Source organism: Lacerta agilis, chromosome 4 (assembly GCF_009819535.1).
Source record: "Lacerta agilis isolate rLacAgi1 chromosome 4, rLacAgi1.pri, whole genome shotgun sequence".
Lineage (NCBI taxonomy): Eukaryota > Metazoa > Chordata > Lepidosauria > Squamata > Lacertidae > Lacerta > Lacerta agilis.
In genome coordinates this window covers 69863642-69880944 of record NC_046315.1, presented here as the reverse complement: position 1 = coordinate 69880944, position 17303 = coordinate 69863642, and the positions used below count along the sequence as shown (strand labels likewise).

Sequence of the window (17303 nt, the reverse complement as noted above, 5' to 3'; positions counted from 1 at the left end):
AGTCATAGTTACATAGGGTTTAGGGAACCTCCAGGATTCATTTGCTCCTCTTTGCTGCTCTGTACATACTGCTTTTGAGTGAGGAGATCCATGTGAAATAGCAGATGAGACTGGGTAGCTCAGTTGGTTAGAGTGTGGGGCTGATAATTCCAAGGTTGCAAGTTCAATCCCCATATGGGACTGCTGCATATTCCTGCATTGAAGGGGTTTGGACTAGATGATCCTCGAGGTCTCTTCCAACTCTGTGATTCTATGATGTTTGAATAAGGGATGACCCCACTACCATCTAAAAAACAAATAAATGCTTTTAAGGTTTTGTGAGCTGGCCATGTACTTGAGGGTGTCTACTGCTCGGATTAAGGTTCGTATTTAAAAATGCTTCGGAATGCAGTGTTAGCATGAAACCTAACCAAACTCGCTGCTGTAGTCTTGACAGGAGAAGAAGCGAAAAAGAAGGAAGAACAAAAATTGGATGCCTTGCAGCTGAAACGGTGCCTCCTTGCAGCTTATTGCAAGTTAATTGTCCATAATGTTGTCGAGATGACTGCCGCTGCTGAAATCTACAAGCATTATATGAAGGTAATTGAATAATCTCCTTAACGATGCCTTCCAAATGCTGTAAAATTTATATATATATGTAGACATATAGCAAGCACAAACACTGAGTTTATTAGTACACACTCAGTCTTGACGCATGTGTCATGGTGAGTACAAATGAGTACACTCTGTTTTCCATTCTGTTTTATCACATTGCTGACTGCACCTTTAGAAGACTCTTCCTTAGCAGCACCCATATTTACACTTTGACGGGGGGGGAGAGTTATGGCAGGCTGGAGAAGTGTTTATGTGCATTGCTAATACTCTCAATACTTTGAGGGAATCTTACAAGGAATTAACTTTTGGAAGGTGTCTGTAGACTGCTGGCTTTTTCACACCTTACAGGGTTGTTGTTGTTTTTTTTTAAATAGTACATGCATCTAAAATGTTTTGAGTTGAAAACTCAAAATACAGTTGAAAGTGCAAAGATGCCAACACACTTATCTAGTGCCTGGCTGTGGTTCTGTTTGAACATACACTGGTTAGCTGCAACATAGTGAGAAGGGCTAAACATAGTACAAAACCGTCGCTTGGTGTTATGTGCACCAGCCTCAGGCCCACACACTTCCCTCCACACTGGTGTGGCCATGAGTAGGAGATTGGAAGCATTCACTCCAGTTTTAAACTAGCTGCAGTTTGTTGTTTCTTACAAGGGGCAAATTGCAGATGGTTCACCGTAGCTTGCCTGAAAAAAAGCCTACTTCAAATCATGGTGTGGTCCTGGTTTGTTCAGATAAACCTCGGTTAAAACTAAATTGCAGTTCCTGGTTTGGATGAAGAAAAAGATTGTGGTTTGTTTAAAGCAGAAGTGGATGCCTCTGATTTCCTCCTTGTTGGCTGCACTGGAGGAGGGAGTGGGAGCAGGCCTATGCACATAACGCTGAACTGGTTTAGCTTTGTGTCCAAATTAGGTCATCACATGGAACACTTCTGCAAAACTGATCAGGTATGGTCTCTGCGTAATCACACACACAGGAAATAAGCACAGGATGTCTTAAGAGTATTCTAGACGTTTTGTGCAGTGGGGTGCACCTGGAGGGGAAGATTCAACACCTCCCTGCTCAGTTCTTATTTGGTAACTTGACCAGTAGCTTTGACTGGAATATTTTTTTAGGTTTTCCAAAACCAAGCAAGTTAGGCCTGTGATTTTTCTTTTCACCGCTCTCTTGTTTTTATATAGATCCTGTTTGGAAATGAAACTGACTTCCAATTAAATGTGTTAACTCAGGAGTGTACTGCACGAATAAAATGGGGAGAAAACGCTTGCAATGTACAATGGAGCCTAAATACCATCATTCCTTATACATAGCTATAAATAAAATTACATTTTTGTTTTGTTTTTTAATAGCCTTTAAAAAAATAATGCTGTTCCTTGACATGATTGAGAGTTTCCCCCTCTTTGCCATTTAACAGACTTATAATGAGTTTGGCGACATAATTAAAGAAACTTTGAGCCGGACGAGGCAGAATGACAAAATTCAAAGTGCAAAAACACTGAACCTCTGCTTGCAGCAGGTAGGGCGATTCCTGTATACATCCCATTGACAGAACTCTTGGTTAGGACTTTATTGGGGGCGGGGGCGGGGAGATGCTCCTTCAGGTATTTTAGTCATTCAGGCCTTTATGTGTCATCTGTAAAATTCTGAACACAGGCCAAAACTGTACTGGTTGCCAGGTTAGTCCTTTAAGAATGGTGCGATGTGGCTCCAAATATTGACTCCTCTTAAAAGGCAATTCACTGTGTTTTGCACTAGCTAGTTTCTGGTGCTATGTGGGCACACTAGCAGGAGGTGCCAGACTGGCTCTGCTGCTGCGTCTGCACAGTGAAACTCTTATAACAAGTTAGAATTGGTTCACCTAGTCCAATATTATCTACTCTGACTGGCAGCAGTTCTCAGGGTGCTCTTTTCTTCACTGCCCTATGTGTCTTAGGCCTTGTTCTCACTCATGTAGCAAATCCATGTCTGGGCTGTGTTGACCTGCAAATGAGGCGGGGGCAGCTGGTGTTCAAAATGAATGAGAAATGCTCCTCCAAATTGTTTACCTCCACATAGAAGAATAGATTTTAGGGAGAAAGGGAAGGGCCTACTTGCCATCTGAATATGCTGGCTTTATCCAGGGCCACACCTACCATTAGGCAGGTTGTGGTGGATGCCTCAGACGGCTGTTTTGGGCAGTTCATGAAAGGGCAGGGAATTGTTAGTTGGTTCATTTATTATTTTATTTTTACTGGCAGAGAGGAGAGGTGCTTGTGGGATTTTCTGCGGGAGGTGCCAAAATAACTTGGCTGGCCCTGGGTACTATGAACCTTGGCTTTCTGTAGTTGGAAGTGGTGTAGCTCCAATACAGATTCACCATTTCCGTGCGAGCAAGGCCCCAGATGCACTGATGCGTTTTATCTTGGTGTCATATAAAAAATGCAGAATTTTGCTAGCCTAGGCTAGCTTGCTCTGAGCTGTCTTATCTGCTCTGCAAGCTTACATGCCACCCTCCCAGCTTCAGAATGTCCCCCTTCAGATGGCTGACATATGAGCCCAGTGGATTTCAAACAATGTCGTCAAGAGCTTAGGAAGTGCCATGACCCATCTGCTGAAATATGAGAGATGGGGAGGGTCAGCAGCATTTAGTGAGCTGCGCTCTGCTCACATAAGCCAGGAGCCTGTGTTTACATATCACATAGGCAACCAGCCCAGTTTGGGAGTTTCATTGACCTTGGAAAGTTCGAACATCAGAGCATGCTAATAACCCACCTAGCCAGTTTGTTTGGGGGAAATCATGTTCTCTCTTGTATTAATGAGCACTTCGGGCTTGTTCTCCATTTAAGTTAAGCAAGGCAGGCTTCAATAAAAAATGTACAGATAGCTCAAGTTATGTGCTTAATCTGATCCACAAAAATACTCCTCAGAAAAAGTATTGGGAAGTGTTAAAAATGGATTTCCCATATTCAGAAGAATTCTGAAAGGGGTTAATTGCATGTTACATGCAAATGGATAATTCATGTTATTTAATTAAATGGCATCACTCAGAAGGGATGGTTTATTTGTTTATTCTCATGCTCTCACACAATTTTGTATTGGAGAAGTGGCAGAGTTTAGGTGTCTTAATTGTGTCCCCTATGTATTCTGATCTGCCCACCACCCGCCTGGATTCCCACCTGTAGTGTTTGGATTCTTGCTCAGCTTGGTGTGATTCTAAAAATATATAATCAGATTACTGGCGCTTAACTGCATCCTGAGCAAGGAATTTGTCAGATGTATGGCAGGTATGTGTTCTTGGGGCTTTCCCCCATTTAATTGCCTGGAAATTTTAATATCAATTCCTGTGGTCCACAGCTGTTTCAGAAGCATGCCAGAAGCCAGGACAACAGCAATAGCATTAACAGCATAGATGCCTCCTTCAACAACATTAAAGAGCTTGCACGGCGCTTTGCTTTGACATTCGGCTGGGACCAGGTGAAAAGTCGAGAGTCAGTAGCCATGATACACAAGTATGTGCCAAATCCATGTTGTCCCTTGGTCTTCCATTGTGTGGTATCCATGTTATAAACCTCTGTGCTCTCTCATTTTCTTTTCTTCCATACTGGTGCTTAAAGGGAAGGTATTGAGTTTGCCTTTCAAGGAATTGCTGCCCTGGAAGGGAAGAGCCTGCCCCCCAATCTGAACTTCCTGCTCATCCTTAGTGAATTCTCCAATAAGCTTCTAAAGCCCGACAAAAGACTTGTGTAAGTTTTCCCTTTGGTGTTCAAATGCTTCTGGACGCTCAGTGCTGCAAGAGCACAGGAGTCTCTGCGGTACTGAACTTAAATAAACTCTTACGTACAGGAGGTGCTAACTGAGGCATAGCATGGCTCCTGCTTACAAACTACTTGTGCGTTAGTGCTCGGAGCGAATAAATGGCAACCTCTCTGTGTACAATTCTGCCATGGATTTCTGTTGCTGCCCTCCTCCTTGGTCGTCTTCTGCCAATTTGAAGAGGTGGGCTGAACTGTTCAGACTCTGGTTTACTTTTGCTGCTAGTATAGCTCATACAGCACTGAATTGGACACGCTGTGGCTGTCTGGATATTGTTAGTCTACAGCTCTCACCATTCTAGGAACGTTTGCTATGATTGCTGGGAGTTGTGTGTCCAATGATCTATAAAGGGCCACAAGATGCCTGACATACAACTTAATTCTGTGTGCTTTTAGGCTGACCCTTGCTGGCCAAACCTAAGAGCAGGAGTAGGAAGGGTTATGTGCAGCTGCACACATGCATAAAACACTGGTGGTGCATGTTATGAGCAAGCAGTGTTGTTATCAATCCCTTCTCTACAGCAGAGCCACTGGAATATGAAAAGCAATTAGGAAACTGCTGCAATAGTATACTCCTGCTACACTAAGCAAGCACCTTGGAAGTCCACATTAAACATGCCGTACTTTAAATGTCTTTTCTGTGCGGAATTGTTTCCAAATTAATGTTGACTTGTCTTAGTTGAGCAATTGGCTGCCTTGGTTAAGAAACAGAGAAAAGCTTTGTTAAATTACTATAGTGAACCACTTCCTTGTCAGGGAAGAGCTCCTGATCTTTCGGCCGTTTGTATTTCTCCCTCATGTTCACATCCAGATATAGTTACTTGCTGAGATATACCTCTGAACCAGCACTTTGTAAAGAAGAATTTGTGTACTCGCTGGAGTGGTACAGAACTTCTTTGCTGGCCAGTGAAGAAGATGAGAGTTCTATCATCAGCAGCATAAGTGAATGGCCATCCGATAGGACACCATGTAAAAAAAACCTCTCTGAAGGTATGATGTTACTATTTTATTTTTAAAAGTTATGTATCTGTAGGTTAACAATATACCGTAATTCACTCATCTGGTTTCTGTAGCAGTTGTATGGAACAAAGCAATTAATTAATCTATATAATGCAATTTAACCATGTATATTCAGTAATCACAAAGTCATTCATTTAGCCCTTTCAGTTTCTCCATTATCCTATCTTGCCAGATGGAACAATACTCCCGTCTCCCCTTTGCTGTTCCAGGGGTTCTCTCAACCCCCCTCCCCCGCCACTTTTTGTAGCATGCAGGGAAGAGAAAGCTCTGTTGCTGACAAGGCTGGTCAGAATGAATCCAGACAGTGAGATAAGATATAAAAAGGGTGGAGAATTATCCTTAGACCTTTCCCAGCAACTCTATTCTATCTCCCCTCCCAGCTAGTCTTGTTTCCCCCAAGTAAGTCAGCATTTTGTACCCACTGAGCATGCTCCCTTGGTTTTGTTTACTGCATTTTTTTTATATTTTTTGCAAAACTCAGGGTTTTCTAAAAGCTGTTGCTGTCTGTGTTTTGGCTACATTAGCACAGAAATTCTCTCCTGAAGATCGGAAATACAAAAGCTTCTGTATCCACTGAGAAAACATTTTACATCCTGGCCCCTGGAAGCAACCCATTCAGCTTTGAACTCTTACATTCTTGCTCCCCACACAAACCCTCTCCTGAAGTTTCATTGTGGCCTTTGATGTGGTGCAAGGAACAACAGTCAGAAAGGAGGAACTGGCAGCTCACCTGTGCATAGACTTAGGGTGTACCTGTTGGTACTTCTGGGTAGTGGTTCTAGGAATATGTTTGTTAAGGCATATGTTAAGGCATTCTGGCGTGTTTAGTCCTTTGCACTGAGTGACATGTGGATGGATGATGGATATAATTCGTTGTTTCCAGGATCCTGCGCCAAAACCAGTCACACTGAGATGGCAAACACACCTTCACATGCCCACTGCCCATCTGATCTCCCTTCCTTGGCACTGAGAAGCAGGAAGAGGCTAAAATCTCATGACAGTTGTCACCAAGAATATCCATCAGTAATTGGTCCTGAAAGACTGAAGAGAAAATATAGGTAAGGAACAGGCTTGGGGGTATCTTTGCAATTGGAATCTCTCTCTTGGCTGTAGTTTCTGCAGCACTTAAGAACTGAATCATTTCAATTCAACCTTTACTGAAGAATATAAGAAGTTGTTTTGTAGGGTCTGTTTAGCCCAGTATTGTCTACTCCAATTGGCAGCAGCTCTCAAGAGTCTTGGGCAGAGCTCTGGTATGCTGTTCTTTAACTGGAAATGGCAGGGTCCTTCCCGAAGTGTATTGTTAGCCACCAGTTCTTAATTTCAAAAAAGAGTTTCTCCATTATTCCTATTAGAAAAGAGAGTCTTTCTTTGGCCTCTAGATTACAAAAACTAGTTTCCAAGGTCAGCAGCTAATCTATCTGGGTTCTCGTTTCAGTATTCCAGATGGTGTCAAGGTAGAAAATACAGCAGAGGTTCTGGCTGAAGAGGCTGATATTGATGTTGTTGGTGCTGACCAGGTAAGGATGGCTTTATATCAAAGTTTCAGATATTTTGTTGGTAGTACACAATGGTGGTGTGGGGAAGAATAAGGCTATTGCTCACAAAGCCTTTTCACTTAGCGTCTCAAATCTTGGGAAAACACTCAGTACTGTATACTTTTTAATCTGTTGTGGTAATATCTGCCTACCATTAATGCCTGTTAAACACACACACATAAGTGGTAACTCCTAAATTCAAAACCCAATCGGCCCAGCACCACTGTTACCCATTCTTCATTTCTGCTCCGATGAGGAGCTGGTGATTGAAAATACATTTTTTATTAGAAAACATTATTCACATAGCAATATAACTGCAATTCAGGTCGGCCACAGGGTCTGTACAGAGCTCTGTGTAATAACCTTGATTTGTGTATTATTTAGGAGATGTAAGAAGCAAAGACATTTGGACATACCCTCTGCTTTTTCATGTGAATGAAGAAAAGTACAGGCATTGCAATGGGGGCCACACCTGGTTAGCTGAAAGCATGACATGGTATGGTTACAGTATAACTGAATCATGAGAAAGGTAATGACCACAATTACAATAATTTCTACAGCCAGTGTTACATGGTTTGGTATGCTGTTGTGACTACACTTTTTTTCTGAAAACACTTGATTTTCATTTTGCTGAAGTTTCTCTGTCCAAACTGTGACAGCAGATGCATCTGTAGTCAGGGCAACAATTGGAAAACCTACCATATAGTAGCAGAGCAGTATTTTATGTTGGGCCCATGGCAGACCACTTTTGAAACAAGACTGTTTACTTTTTAACACAGAAGCAGGGTAGTGGGTTTCTGGGGAATAGAGAAAGAGAAACTATTTATGTATGTGGGTTGGGTGGGAATCCTTAAGAATACATGATTTCTAATTTGTATTTCATATGCTTTCTTGTATACCATGGCAGTCTAATATTGGTACTAGGGTGAAAATGTGCTCTATTCATTGTCACTGAGCTTGTAAAACAGCTGTTTGGTTTCATACTTTTATATTATCATGTTTGCAAAATAAAATGAGTGATTGTTTCAATCTGCCTAAATGAGACATTTTTTTTCTTACTGTGGGCAAGTGAAAAAGGAAAGCCTCCTGCCCAGTTTCCCTTGGCTTATTGTGTGCAAACAGACATCTGTTAGAAGCTGCAGTAGTATTAAAAGAATCTACACAGATGTTGAAGGAAATCAATGAATTTACATATATGAAAAAAACTTTATTTGAAAATATTTAAATGCTTTAAACAGATCTGCACTGCAAACAAAATAGCTTACACCTTTTTTGTTTTACATGAAAAACAGCAAGAATCTTCCTGGAACACAATATTTAGTTCCTTGTGTGAATGTTGGGATAATTAAGGCACTATAAACCTTATGCTTTAAAAAAAAAACACTGGTGTGGCAACTTCTAGCTTGTCCAAAAAAGCCATCACTTCTCACCTTACTTAGGCAAGGGAAGCATCAAACTGTTCAGCTGCTCTGACACCATTGGTATGAATACTCATGGAATGTGTCATTAGCTAACCATTGAGGAAACACACTAAATGCCCATAACAAGGTTAGTGCACATCACAGATCAAGTAAAACTTACATAAGGTTTAAAAATTGGTTCCTTTGACACAGAATACAACATCCACTGCAGTCGAGCGTGAGCGATAAAAACCGTTCTTGCAATGGGTGGCGGTGGGGGTTTAAATTGCAGGACTAAAAGGAGCACTGTGTGTTAGTTTTCAGGGCAAGGCCACATTTTGCTGCATGCACCAGCTTCTCCAGTGATGCTTTGACATTTCACGCACAGCTGTGACATTTTTCTCTTTGAACTCTGGCAGTTATTAGATTTCTGCTGGGAGACCATTATCGCTATAAATGAAAACTAGGAAGAATTCTACTTTTTTTTTTTTTAGGAGGGGAAGGTACGTTGTAATTCCATAAAGGTAATATAACCTATCTACAAATAAATTAACTATTTTACAGGCAACAATCTAATGAATAAATACAAAAAAGTAATTCCATACAAAGCAACTTTCTTTTTTCCAAGGTATCTAAGGGTGATATTACATGTTAGTCATACTCAGAGTAAGCCCTTTGATCTGCATGTATAAGACCATTCATTTCAATGGATCTACTTTGAGTGTGACTAACAATAGCTATCATCCAAAATGATTAAAATATTAACTTTGCAGCACAAAGAACTAAGTTTACTTTTTCTGGAAACTAAGCCCTACATAGATTTAGCAGACCTGCTGCAGACGGTCCTTATTTTTATACAAACAACACAATTCATTCAAAATCATCTTCATAGTCATACTCATCTAAGTCAACGTCTGCCAAATGGGAAGGCATATCAAAGAAAGGCCTTTTTTCCATCTGATATTTCAGCACGTTGGTCTTCTGATGATCTCCAGGGTTCAATTCCGCTTCATAACTAGGAAAGCAACATAGGAATTAACAAATAAAGTACATATTTATGGGCATACCTTGTACTTTATTGAATTACGCTCCCAGCTGATCCATTTTTTGGTGATAGTAACTAAAATCCATTGAGTATGATAGGTAGCTGAGTATGACTTAAGATGAGGCCTGAAGGCATTATTCTAGAAAACCCCTTCCATGTTGCACAGGAAAAATTACTTTACAGTGGAGTTTGTAGGCTCAGTTTTCCTAGATACTTTCACTAAAAATCTGCTGCAGGGACAGCTTTAACAATGAATGTTATCAACTCATTGCATAAACACTGACCTCTACCAAGGCAGATTCAGAAATGGTAACTGCTCATCAGTGTTGTTACTTGTTTTACATTAACCAGCCAGTAGACCTTTTTTCACACAAACTGTGGCTTGGAGTTGGATAAGCCTTCATGAGCCCAAACAAAGCATCAATCCCATATGCTCCCCTCCCCTCCTTTAATGCTGCCAAGAGGAAGATTTCTATAAACTTGATTTTCACTTTCAGAGATCCTCAGCATTATGCACAAACAGGGGGACATAGTTTAAAAATAAGTAATGCTCAGTTAAACAAGCCAGCTTCGTAAGTCATATCTTGAAGCTGGATTGTTGTCAACCATAATCCCCAGTTCATAGGCAACAATAAACTGAGTTTCTTTGAAAGCAAAACAAAACTCAGAAGAACTGCTCTTGGCTCCATGGGAAGAGAGCAGCAGCATATAAGCCCAGCCCTTTGCTGTGCGATGTGAATGCTCATCTACATATCACTAAATCAGAAATGGGGAACCTGTGGCACTCCAGGTGTTTGCGTCAACTTCTCATCAGGCCACACCAGCATGTCCAAGAGAAAGGAATGATGGGAAATGGATTTTAACAACATACACAGAGCCCAGCCTCCCAGCTAAACCATGGTTTAGCATTCTATGCGAACACAGCCAATATTCTTAGGCATGGCTTTGAAATACTTGCTCTCTCAGGTGGCTTTGGAAATAAAGTTGGACTAGGCTGCAAGGGGACTTCCTCTAGAAAAACCATGGTTGCAGCCTGTACCCAGAACAGGTTTGTGTTTTGTTTGCAGGAAACCAAATTCTTCATTAAATAATTATCTTTCCCTGAATTAGTTGCTCCTGTCTATCTAAGCCTGAGCTGTGGTAATAAAACCAATCTCTTTTGCTAATATTAAGAACAGAGATTCCGTAACTGTAGTAGTAATAAATAACAATAATGCCCTGTCCATCTGGCTGGGTTTCCCCAGCCACTCTGGGTGGCTTACAGCATACCTAAAAACAAAATAAAAATATCAAGCCTTAAAAATTGTACTCACCAATCATTCCACTGGTCACTAGCTGCTTCCTCTGCTACTAGGACATCATACTCTTCAGCAGCATATTTTTCCCAATCAGACAGTTCTTGGTTTTCGTTTTCAGTGCCCTAGGAGTATGATCAATGATGCTTATAATACTGAAGAATGTTAAATGAAATTATCATCAAGGAGAATGTTAAGCTTATGAACATCAACTTGCGACACCAATTGTTCTTACCCTCAACATAGAAAACTGATCATTCTGCTCATGGTCTAAATATTTCTCAATGTTGAAAAAGGTGTCAAAAAACACATTTGCCATCTTGCACTTCTTTAAGTCATGAAGAGTTATTTTCCCTGGAAACAGGATCAGAAACAAGGTTTTAAACATTTGAGAAGTTAGGGGCTGTGATATAAATGTTGCTTTTACTGGTTATGTGAACTAGGACTAATAACCCCTGTGGATAATATATGAGAGATCCCCCAATTAAGATCTGTGGAGTAACTTTTTTCCTCAAAAATAATGTTTCCTATTACTATTAAAATCAAAACAGTCCCTTTGGAGCATCATCCCAAGAGGATGAAGACTCATAATGAATTCTGGAGTGGGGTGACAATTCTAATTTTAGCAAGCTTTTGACTCAGTCTGATAACCTGATAATTTTGCCAATTTTCAGGTTGGAAATTATGACTGAAATGTTGTCATAATGCAATTTATCAGATGAATTTTGCCTGCTAAATGTGATAACTAAACCAGAACATTTAGCCAAATAGACTTCACACATGATTTTATCTTGTTAGCAAAAAGATTGCTGCAGAGAGGCTGTTAAGATGGAAAAGAACCTATCACCTTCGCACTCTGGCTTCACAAGATCAAGCATCTGGCAAAGGCAATCTTCAAATGACAGAGGATCAATGGCCATATTGTCCAGTTTTTGACATTGCTCTTCATAAAAGTACTGCAGTTCATACATTGACAATACACCATCCCCATCAAGGTCCATGCAGCGAAACCAGTATTCAATGCTGCAAAGAATAATTAAACAATTTAGCACCCAATTTCAAATTTATTTTTATATCCTTTGTCATAACATAAAAAACACAAAGGACCTTTTGCAAATGGCTGAGAATTTGTGAAATGCTGAGAACACATGCTGAGCTTTTAAACTGTCAATGACACAAAAAGTATTCAGCAGCAATTGCTTGTATGTGGGTATTGCTTGGGAGTATTACACATGCCATTCATTTTGTTCCTTTGTTGTAGTGTCATGGACCAAGAGTGTGGGACACATTGGGTGGAATCCAGTGGGTTCTTCTCAGGGAAGTTGCTCAAGTATAGAGGTATCTGCAAACAGAACATCCTCTCTGATTCTCTCTCTGCTCCTGCAACTCCAGTCCCTGAAAAACTCTTCCAGAACAGATTTGTGGGGCATACTGGAGGGGGACATAGTCAGAAATCACCTCCTCTGTTGCTGGCTAAACCAGGTGAGGGTAGCCAGTGGGTCTCAAACCCTTGGTGAGTTAGGGACTTCTCCTACATACGAAGGGAATTGAGTGGACAAGAAAAAAAAGGGGTTCCAATGGTCAAGAAGGTGATTTCTGCACGCTGCAGAGGGAAGTGAGGGGCAGATGGGGCTCGTCAAGCTGGGAAGGTAGAACATCTGGGAGAAGAAAACAACTGATCTTAAACCTCTGCTGCCTTGTGGGATATCTTTGGAAGAAGAAATGGCTAAGGAATAAACCCTACACAAATCCGGATTGGAGTTCCTAAGACAGTTGGATAACGCCTTGTGTGCCTCTTTCTGGCAACTCCAGCAGTCAAGCTGCTGCCAAACGCACTGCTGAGGCTTGCGTCCTAGGGAAGTCACTTTGGTGCTGCTAATGCAATGGGGTTTGACTTCACCCCCTGAGGCACACTCCATTGTATCTCGAGCCAGATGAATGCCAACATTTCATACCCTAACCCTCTGGCTCAATGTAGTATGAAATAACTGCATCCCTGACAGCTGGCACCCAGCCTCTCCTTAACACACAAACCTCTTAATTCATTAGTACTGAACGTACGGAAGATCTATAAAATGAAATTTAATTATCAAACTTTGGTAGCAGCACAAGTCACCTGACCCCATGATCTTGTACAAAAGGCCTGCAATTATACTCCTAACAGATAAAAATTCTTACCTGGTTGCAGTCCTTTTGTCCTCTTCAGATATCAAAAACCATACAAAATCTGCATAACTTATTTTTCCTTCTTTCTGCGCTTTCTTGCCTCTGAGATTCAGGTGATTAAAGCAAAGGGAGAAGAGAAGGTATTAAAAACCATTTTCATATGTGTATTAGTACTCTAAAACACAACTGCTGCTGTCAGTCATGAAAATGCAGTTTTTTCTTTATAGCCAAATTGTACTTTTAACATATGGAAAATAATTTATAAATTAGCCTACAGTTTGTCAATCTTTTCAAAAATGCAGCATTTAGAATAATCAATATTAAGGGAAATATTGAATCTTGGAAATATGTTTCATATTTATCAGAATTCAGCAGTCCATGTACTTTGCCAACTAATCTTGAAACATGATGGTTAAATTTAAAAAGTAAAAAAGAGACACCTTGTTACAGCTCCTGAGAAAATCCTCTCTATCATCCGGTTAGATATAGCTGTGAAAGAGCAAAATAGTTATAGTCAATATGTTAAAGTTAAATCATACATTTTAAATGTTTCAGAGCTGGTGCAAAACACTTTATTAGAAATATTTCATTCCTTGCCTTATTTATTATTCATTAGATTTCTTATGTGTGCTTCACTATAAGGTTGCAGGACAGGATACAACATTATAAAAACCCAATATTAAAATCAGTTAAAATATGGGGTCTGGGTGTCTTATAATATTTACAAATGCTATTTAAATGCCTGCAACTGAACACATGTGCCTGTTTCTACCTGGACAACGGCCAACCTGAATTTTTGAAAAACATCTTACATTTCTTCTGGAACACATTCATACTCTGGCTTCACTGAACAATTTTCCTCCCTACTCCAGCAAATGAAGCCTTAGTTCACCAAGGAATCAACATCTAAGGACTCTGGCCTAACAATCAATACCCACCCAGCAGAGATCCTCTTTGGACATATTTTAGGTAAATGAAGTGTGATGTCAGTATGCCAAGTTTGCCCTGTAGTTTCCCATGGGAATGTGTGTGTCTCTTGGGGGAGAGGAAACTGCATCCCACAGGCCTACATGTGTATCACATACTACATATATCTGCATGGCAAGAACACTGCTTGTGATGTAAAGGGAAATCATGTCAGGTAAGAATGCTGAGCATATGAACTGGCCCACTAGTTCTGTTCAAAATTCTAAGCCCTTCTTAGGTGTGTCTAATTAAAACTTCTTATAAAAGAAACAAAAATCCAGTTAAATTTTAATTTCAAGTTCAGTGTGAGTCTAGAAGGGATAATCGGCACAATGGAAGTGTTAGTTCTGTTAGCCAATCTGGAGGCTTAGCAGTACAGATAAAATGACATCTGACAGTGTAAAAGGTATATAGCCCCAAACCTCTTTGATCATAGCTCTTGACTGTGTATTGGTAATTGTCCTCAGGACATTCATGCACACATCCTCAGAAGAGTGCACCATCATTAAACTAACACAAATGTTCTGCACTGGTACCAGCCAAGCTACTATAATATAGTTGTATTTTACTACCGCAGACTGCCTTTTTATAACTAGTTCCTCAGTAGAAAAGGTTTAAAGCAGATGAAACCCTACAGTTTAGTTCATCTTTCAAATATTTCTCATTCCGTGTGGACTTCAGCAAAATCTCTGATACATCACCGCAAAGGAAATTATTAGCACCATAGATACTGTAAACACTAAGAAGAATCATACAGCAAGCATCACACAGAAGTGGCATAGGAAAGCACACATTGATTCTGAGTACTGTGTGTGCAGAAGCTGGCTCCCAGTCTACAGGAATGTTCCTCAGATATGCTAAAGTACATAGAGTTTTTACATATGTAACATCCAGGTCTACAGACTATTCTTTTATGTATTTGAAAATTTAATGGAATGAACTATGATCAAAGATTAAGGATTGGTTTGCTACAAATATGGATACTATCACAGAAGCAGTTTGCAAGGTGGGGGCAGAGTCACTATGCTGGCTTCACAGCAAGTGGGTCGCTGTTGCTTACCAAAAAGGAGACACAGCGGGGAAGTCAGCTTGGTGCAAATGCACTCCCAAAAACAACAGAATGGCTCTGCTGGTGTGTTTGCACTGCATCGGCCTCTCTCCTCCAAGTAAGCAACAGCCACCTATGCAGGGAAGCTAGTGTAGCGGCTCTGCCCCACCTGGCTGGCAACTTCTGTGCTGTCATAGAAGAGCCAAAGGACCTCTTCCAGCTTTGCAGACTCAGAAATGTACTCTCATGCATTATCCAAAATGAACTGAATTGTTCCATTTGTCATACCATGGTCACTATGCCGAGCTAAATCCTTTGGATCAATATAAAGGTCATGGTCTGTATCCAGCTCCCAAAATTTGCAGTAGATTACATAGAAGTGTTCATATGAAAAATATTCTGTCAGCTGGTTAATATCTACTTCCTCTTCCAATAATGCCACATTCTATTGATAAAAAAGAGAGGAAGTACCGTATTAGCAGCTTGTAGGAAGAATTCAATATCTTATAGGCCCCACTGAGTTGATTTAATAACTAGAAAGCCTATAGTATCTATACCAACAACTCCCCAAAGTTCTAAACCTAACGGGGAACTGAGGTTTAGTCAAAACTGAAAACAACTTTCACTTGTCTCCTCCCATGTGCATTGAGGGAGAGGAAGCATGCAAACTGGAGGTTCATCTGCAGTGGTGTAAATCATGATTTAAACTACTGCTTGAACTGTGCTTAACCGTTCTTTGATGAAAAATATGATCTTACTTAAATAAATATGGCACAACCTCCTGCAGCAGGCTTTCAACAAAACAACTTAGAATTCAACTGGAACATTATCAAATCACAAGCATTAAACATTACTGGCTAACTGCAAATAAAAATATTCCCGAACAGAACTAAGATCCACAGGGAAAAAACCCAGTTCACGCTCTAAACTAGAGGTTCCTAAACTTATTTAGCCTGCTACCCCCTTTTCAGAAAAATAAAATAAAATACTCAGCATCCCCCCAGAATTCTACCTTCTTTGATTGAACAAACAGAAATATGCAGTGACAAATTTGCATTCTTTTATGTATCTATATAAATAGGCAGTCAAGCTGCAACCCACTTCCTAGGTGAAGCCAAAAAGGGTTCACCCAAGCCCAGGAAAACCCCTCACCTCCAGCTCAACTGCTGGGTCCAGGGGAGGAGTTGTTGCTGTTCTGCAACAGAGCCCAACCTGGCAGTTAGCGTCATTGCACAACAGATGAAACATGTATGAACAGTTTTTCAAAGTGTCCTTTATGCTTCCATTGCCCCCTCCCCCCAATTGCACCCGAAGCTGCTTATGCCCCCCTGGATAGTTCCAGCACCCTCCAAGGAAGCAGTATCTCCCACTTTGGGAAACACTGCTCTAAACCATCTGGTGCTCATTGATTTCAGTGCCCTCTATTTGAACAGTTAACATATAAAGGCTTATGTTGTTATTCACAAAACTACACAGATCATACCTGTAAAAAACTGCTTTTTCTGAGTTCATTACAAGTGATCCTTCCTGACCAGGATCTGTTTACTGTATAAAATATCCTTTGTATTACCTGAAACATAAAAATAAAGCATGAATGATGCACCAACTGCATTCATTCAAATAGTCTGAGTACTTAAATAAGATACAAACACTCCTTCAATTTAACTTGCTCAAAACCTTGACAGATCTTTCGGGCTTAATCTATAGCCACTGTGCTTTCTCCCTCTCCTCCAAATCCCTGCTTTCTACATTCTACAAGCTTTAAAAGGCTTGTACTTACCTAAACAAAGCTGAGAAAACTTTCAGTGGGATATATGATGGAATTCAATGTTGCACTAATTATTATTTTACTATTAGGCTGTCTGTCAGTATGCCTTTTACTATGTTTTTATTATGTTTTGGTCACTGATGTTTTGTAATGTGTTTCTAATGCCGTACACTGCCCTGAGATCTTTTGATAAAGTGTGGTATATAAATGGAAGTGGTAGTAGTAGTAATAATATTATATGTGATGGTGGCAGACTCATGTTACTCAATTCAAATAGTTTCATTAATTTAATGGAGCTTTACCCTGCTATACACAAACACCTTGTCGGCTCTGAGGGATCAGGAGAACTCGCAGAACGGCAGGGGAAGGGATATCGTTTTGACTGGCGAGCAGAAATGCTTGTGCTGGTTGAATGATCATATTATAACAACAGTCTACTCCCCCACACTTTCACTTATTTCAACTATTTAATAGCCATAGGCCTGGGTAAAGAGGAATGTTTTTGCCTGGCATCTAAAGACATGTAATGATGGTGAAAGGCGAGCCACTCCACAATCAAGGAGCCACCACAGAAAAGGCCCATTCTCTTGTTACCACCCCCCAAACCTCTCTGGGAGGGAGGTGGGCATAGAAAAGAGCCTCAGATGACAAGTGCAGGATCTGGGTTGGT

The 17303-nt window shown here is 40.5% G+C and overlaps 2 protein-coding genes across 5 annotated transcripts in view; one reads left to right on the top strand and one right to left on the bottom strand.

Annotated features, from left to right (window-relative positions):
• LOC117045920 (cohesin subunit SA-2-like) overlaps positions 1-7974 on the top strand; it is a 55540-nt gene extending 47566 nt beyond the window's left edge. For all 3 annotated transcript variants that reach the window (XM_033147491.1, XM_033147489.1, XM_033147488.1), the window contains 8 exons: positions 428-579; positions 2011-2112; positions 3930-4084; positions 4190-4318; positions 5199-5377; positions 6291-6465; positions 6846-6927; positions 7330-7974. In XM_033147491.1, coding sequence (XP_033003382.1) covers positions 428-579; positions 2011-2112; positions 3930-4084; positions 4190-4318; positions 5199-5377; positions 6291-6465; positions 6846-6927; positions 7330-7338 — 983 coding nt within the window. In that variant the 3' untranslated portion in view covers positions 7339-7974. The remainder of the gene's footprint in view (positions 1-427; positions 580-2010; positions 2113-3929; positions 4085-4189; positions 4319-5198; positions 5378-6290; positions 6466-6845; positions 6928-7329) is intronic.
• PPP2R3B (protein phosphatase 2 regulatory subunit B''beta) overlaps positions 7249-17303 on the bottom strand; it is a 37866-nt gene continuing 27811 nt past the window's right edge. For both annotated transcript variants that reach the window (XM_033147492.1, XM_033147493.1), the window contains 8 exons: positions 16349-16435; positions 15154-15310; positions 13292-13340; positions 12864-12953; positions 11533-11708; positions 10921-11039; positions 10704-10810; positions 7249-9360 (listed from right to left, as the gene is read on the bottom strand). In XM_033147492.1, the coding sequence (XP_033003383.1) occupies positions 9216-9360; positions 10704-10810; positions 10921-11039; positions 11533-11708; positions 12864-12953; positions 13292-13340; positions 15154-15310; positions 16349-16435 (930 nt within the window). In that variant the 3' untranslated portion in view covers positions 7249-9215. The remainder of the gene's footprint in view (positions 9361-10703; positions 10811-10920; positions 11040-11532; positions 11709-12863; positions 12954-13291; positions 13341-15153; positions 15311-16348; positions 16436-17303) is intronic.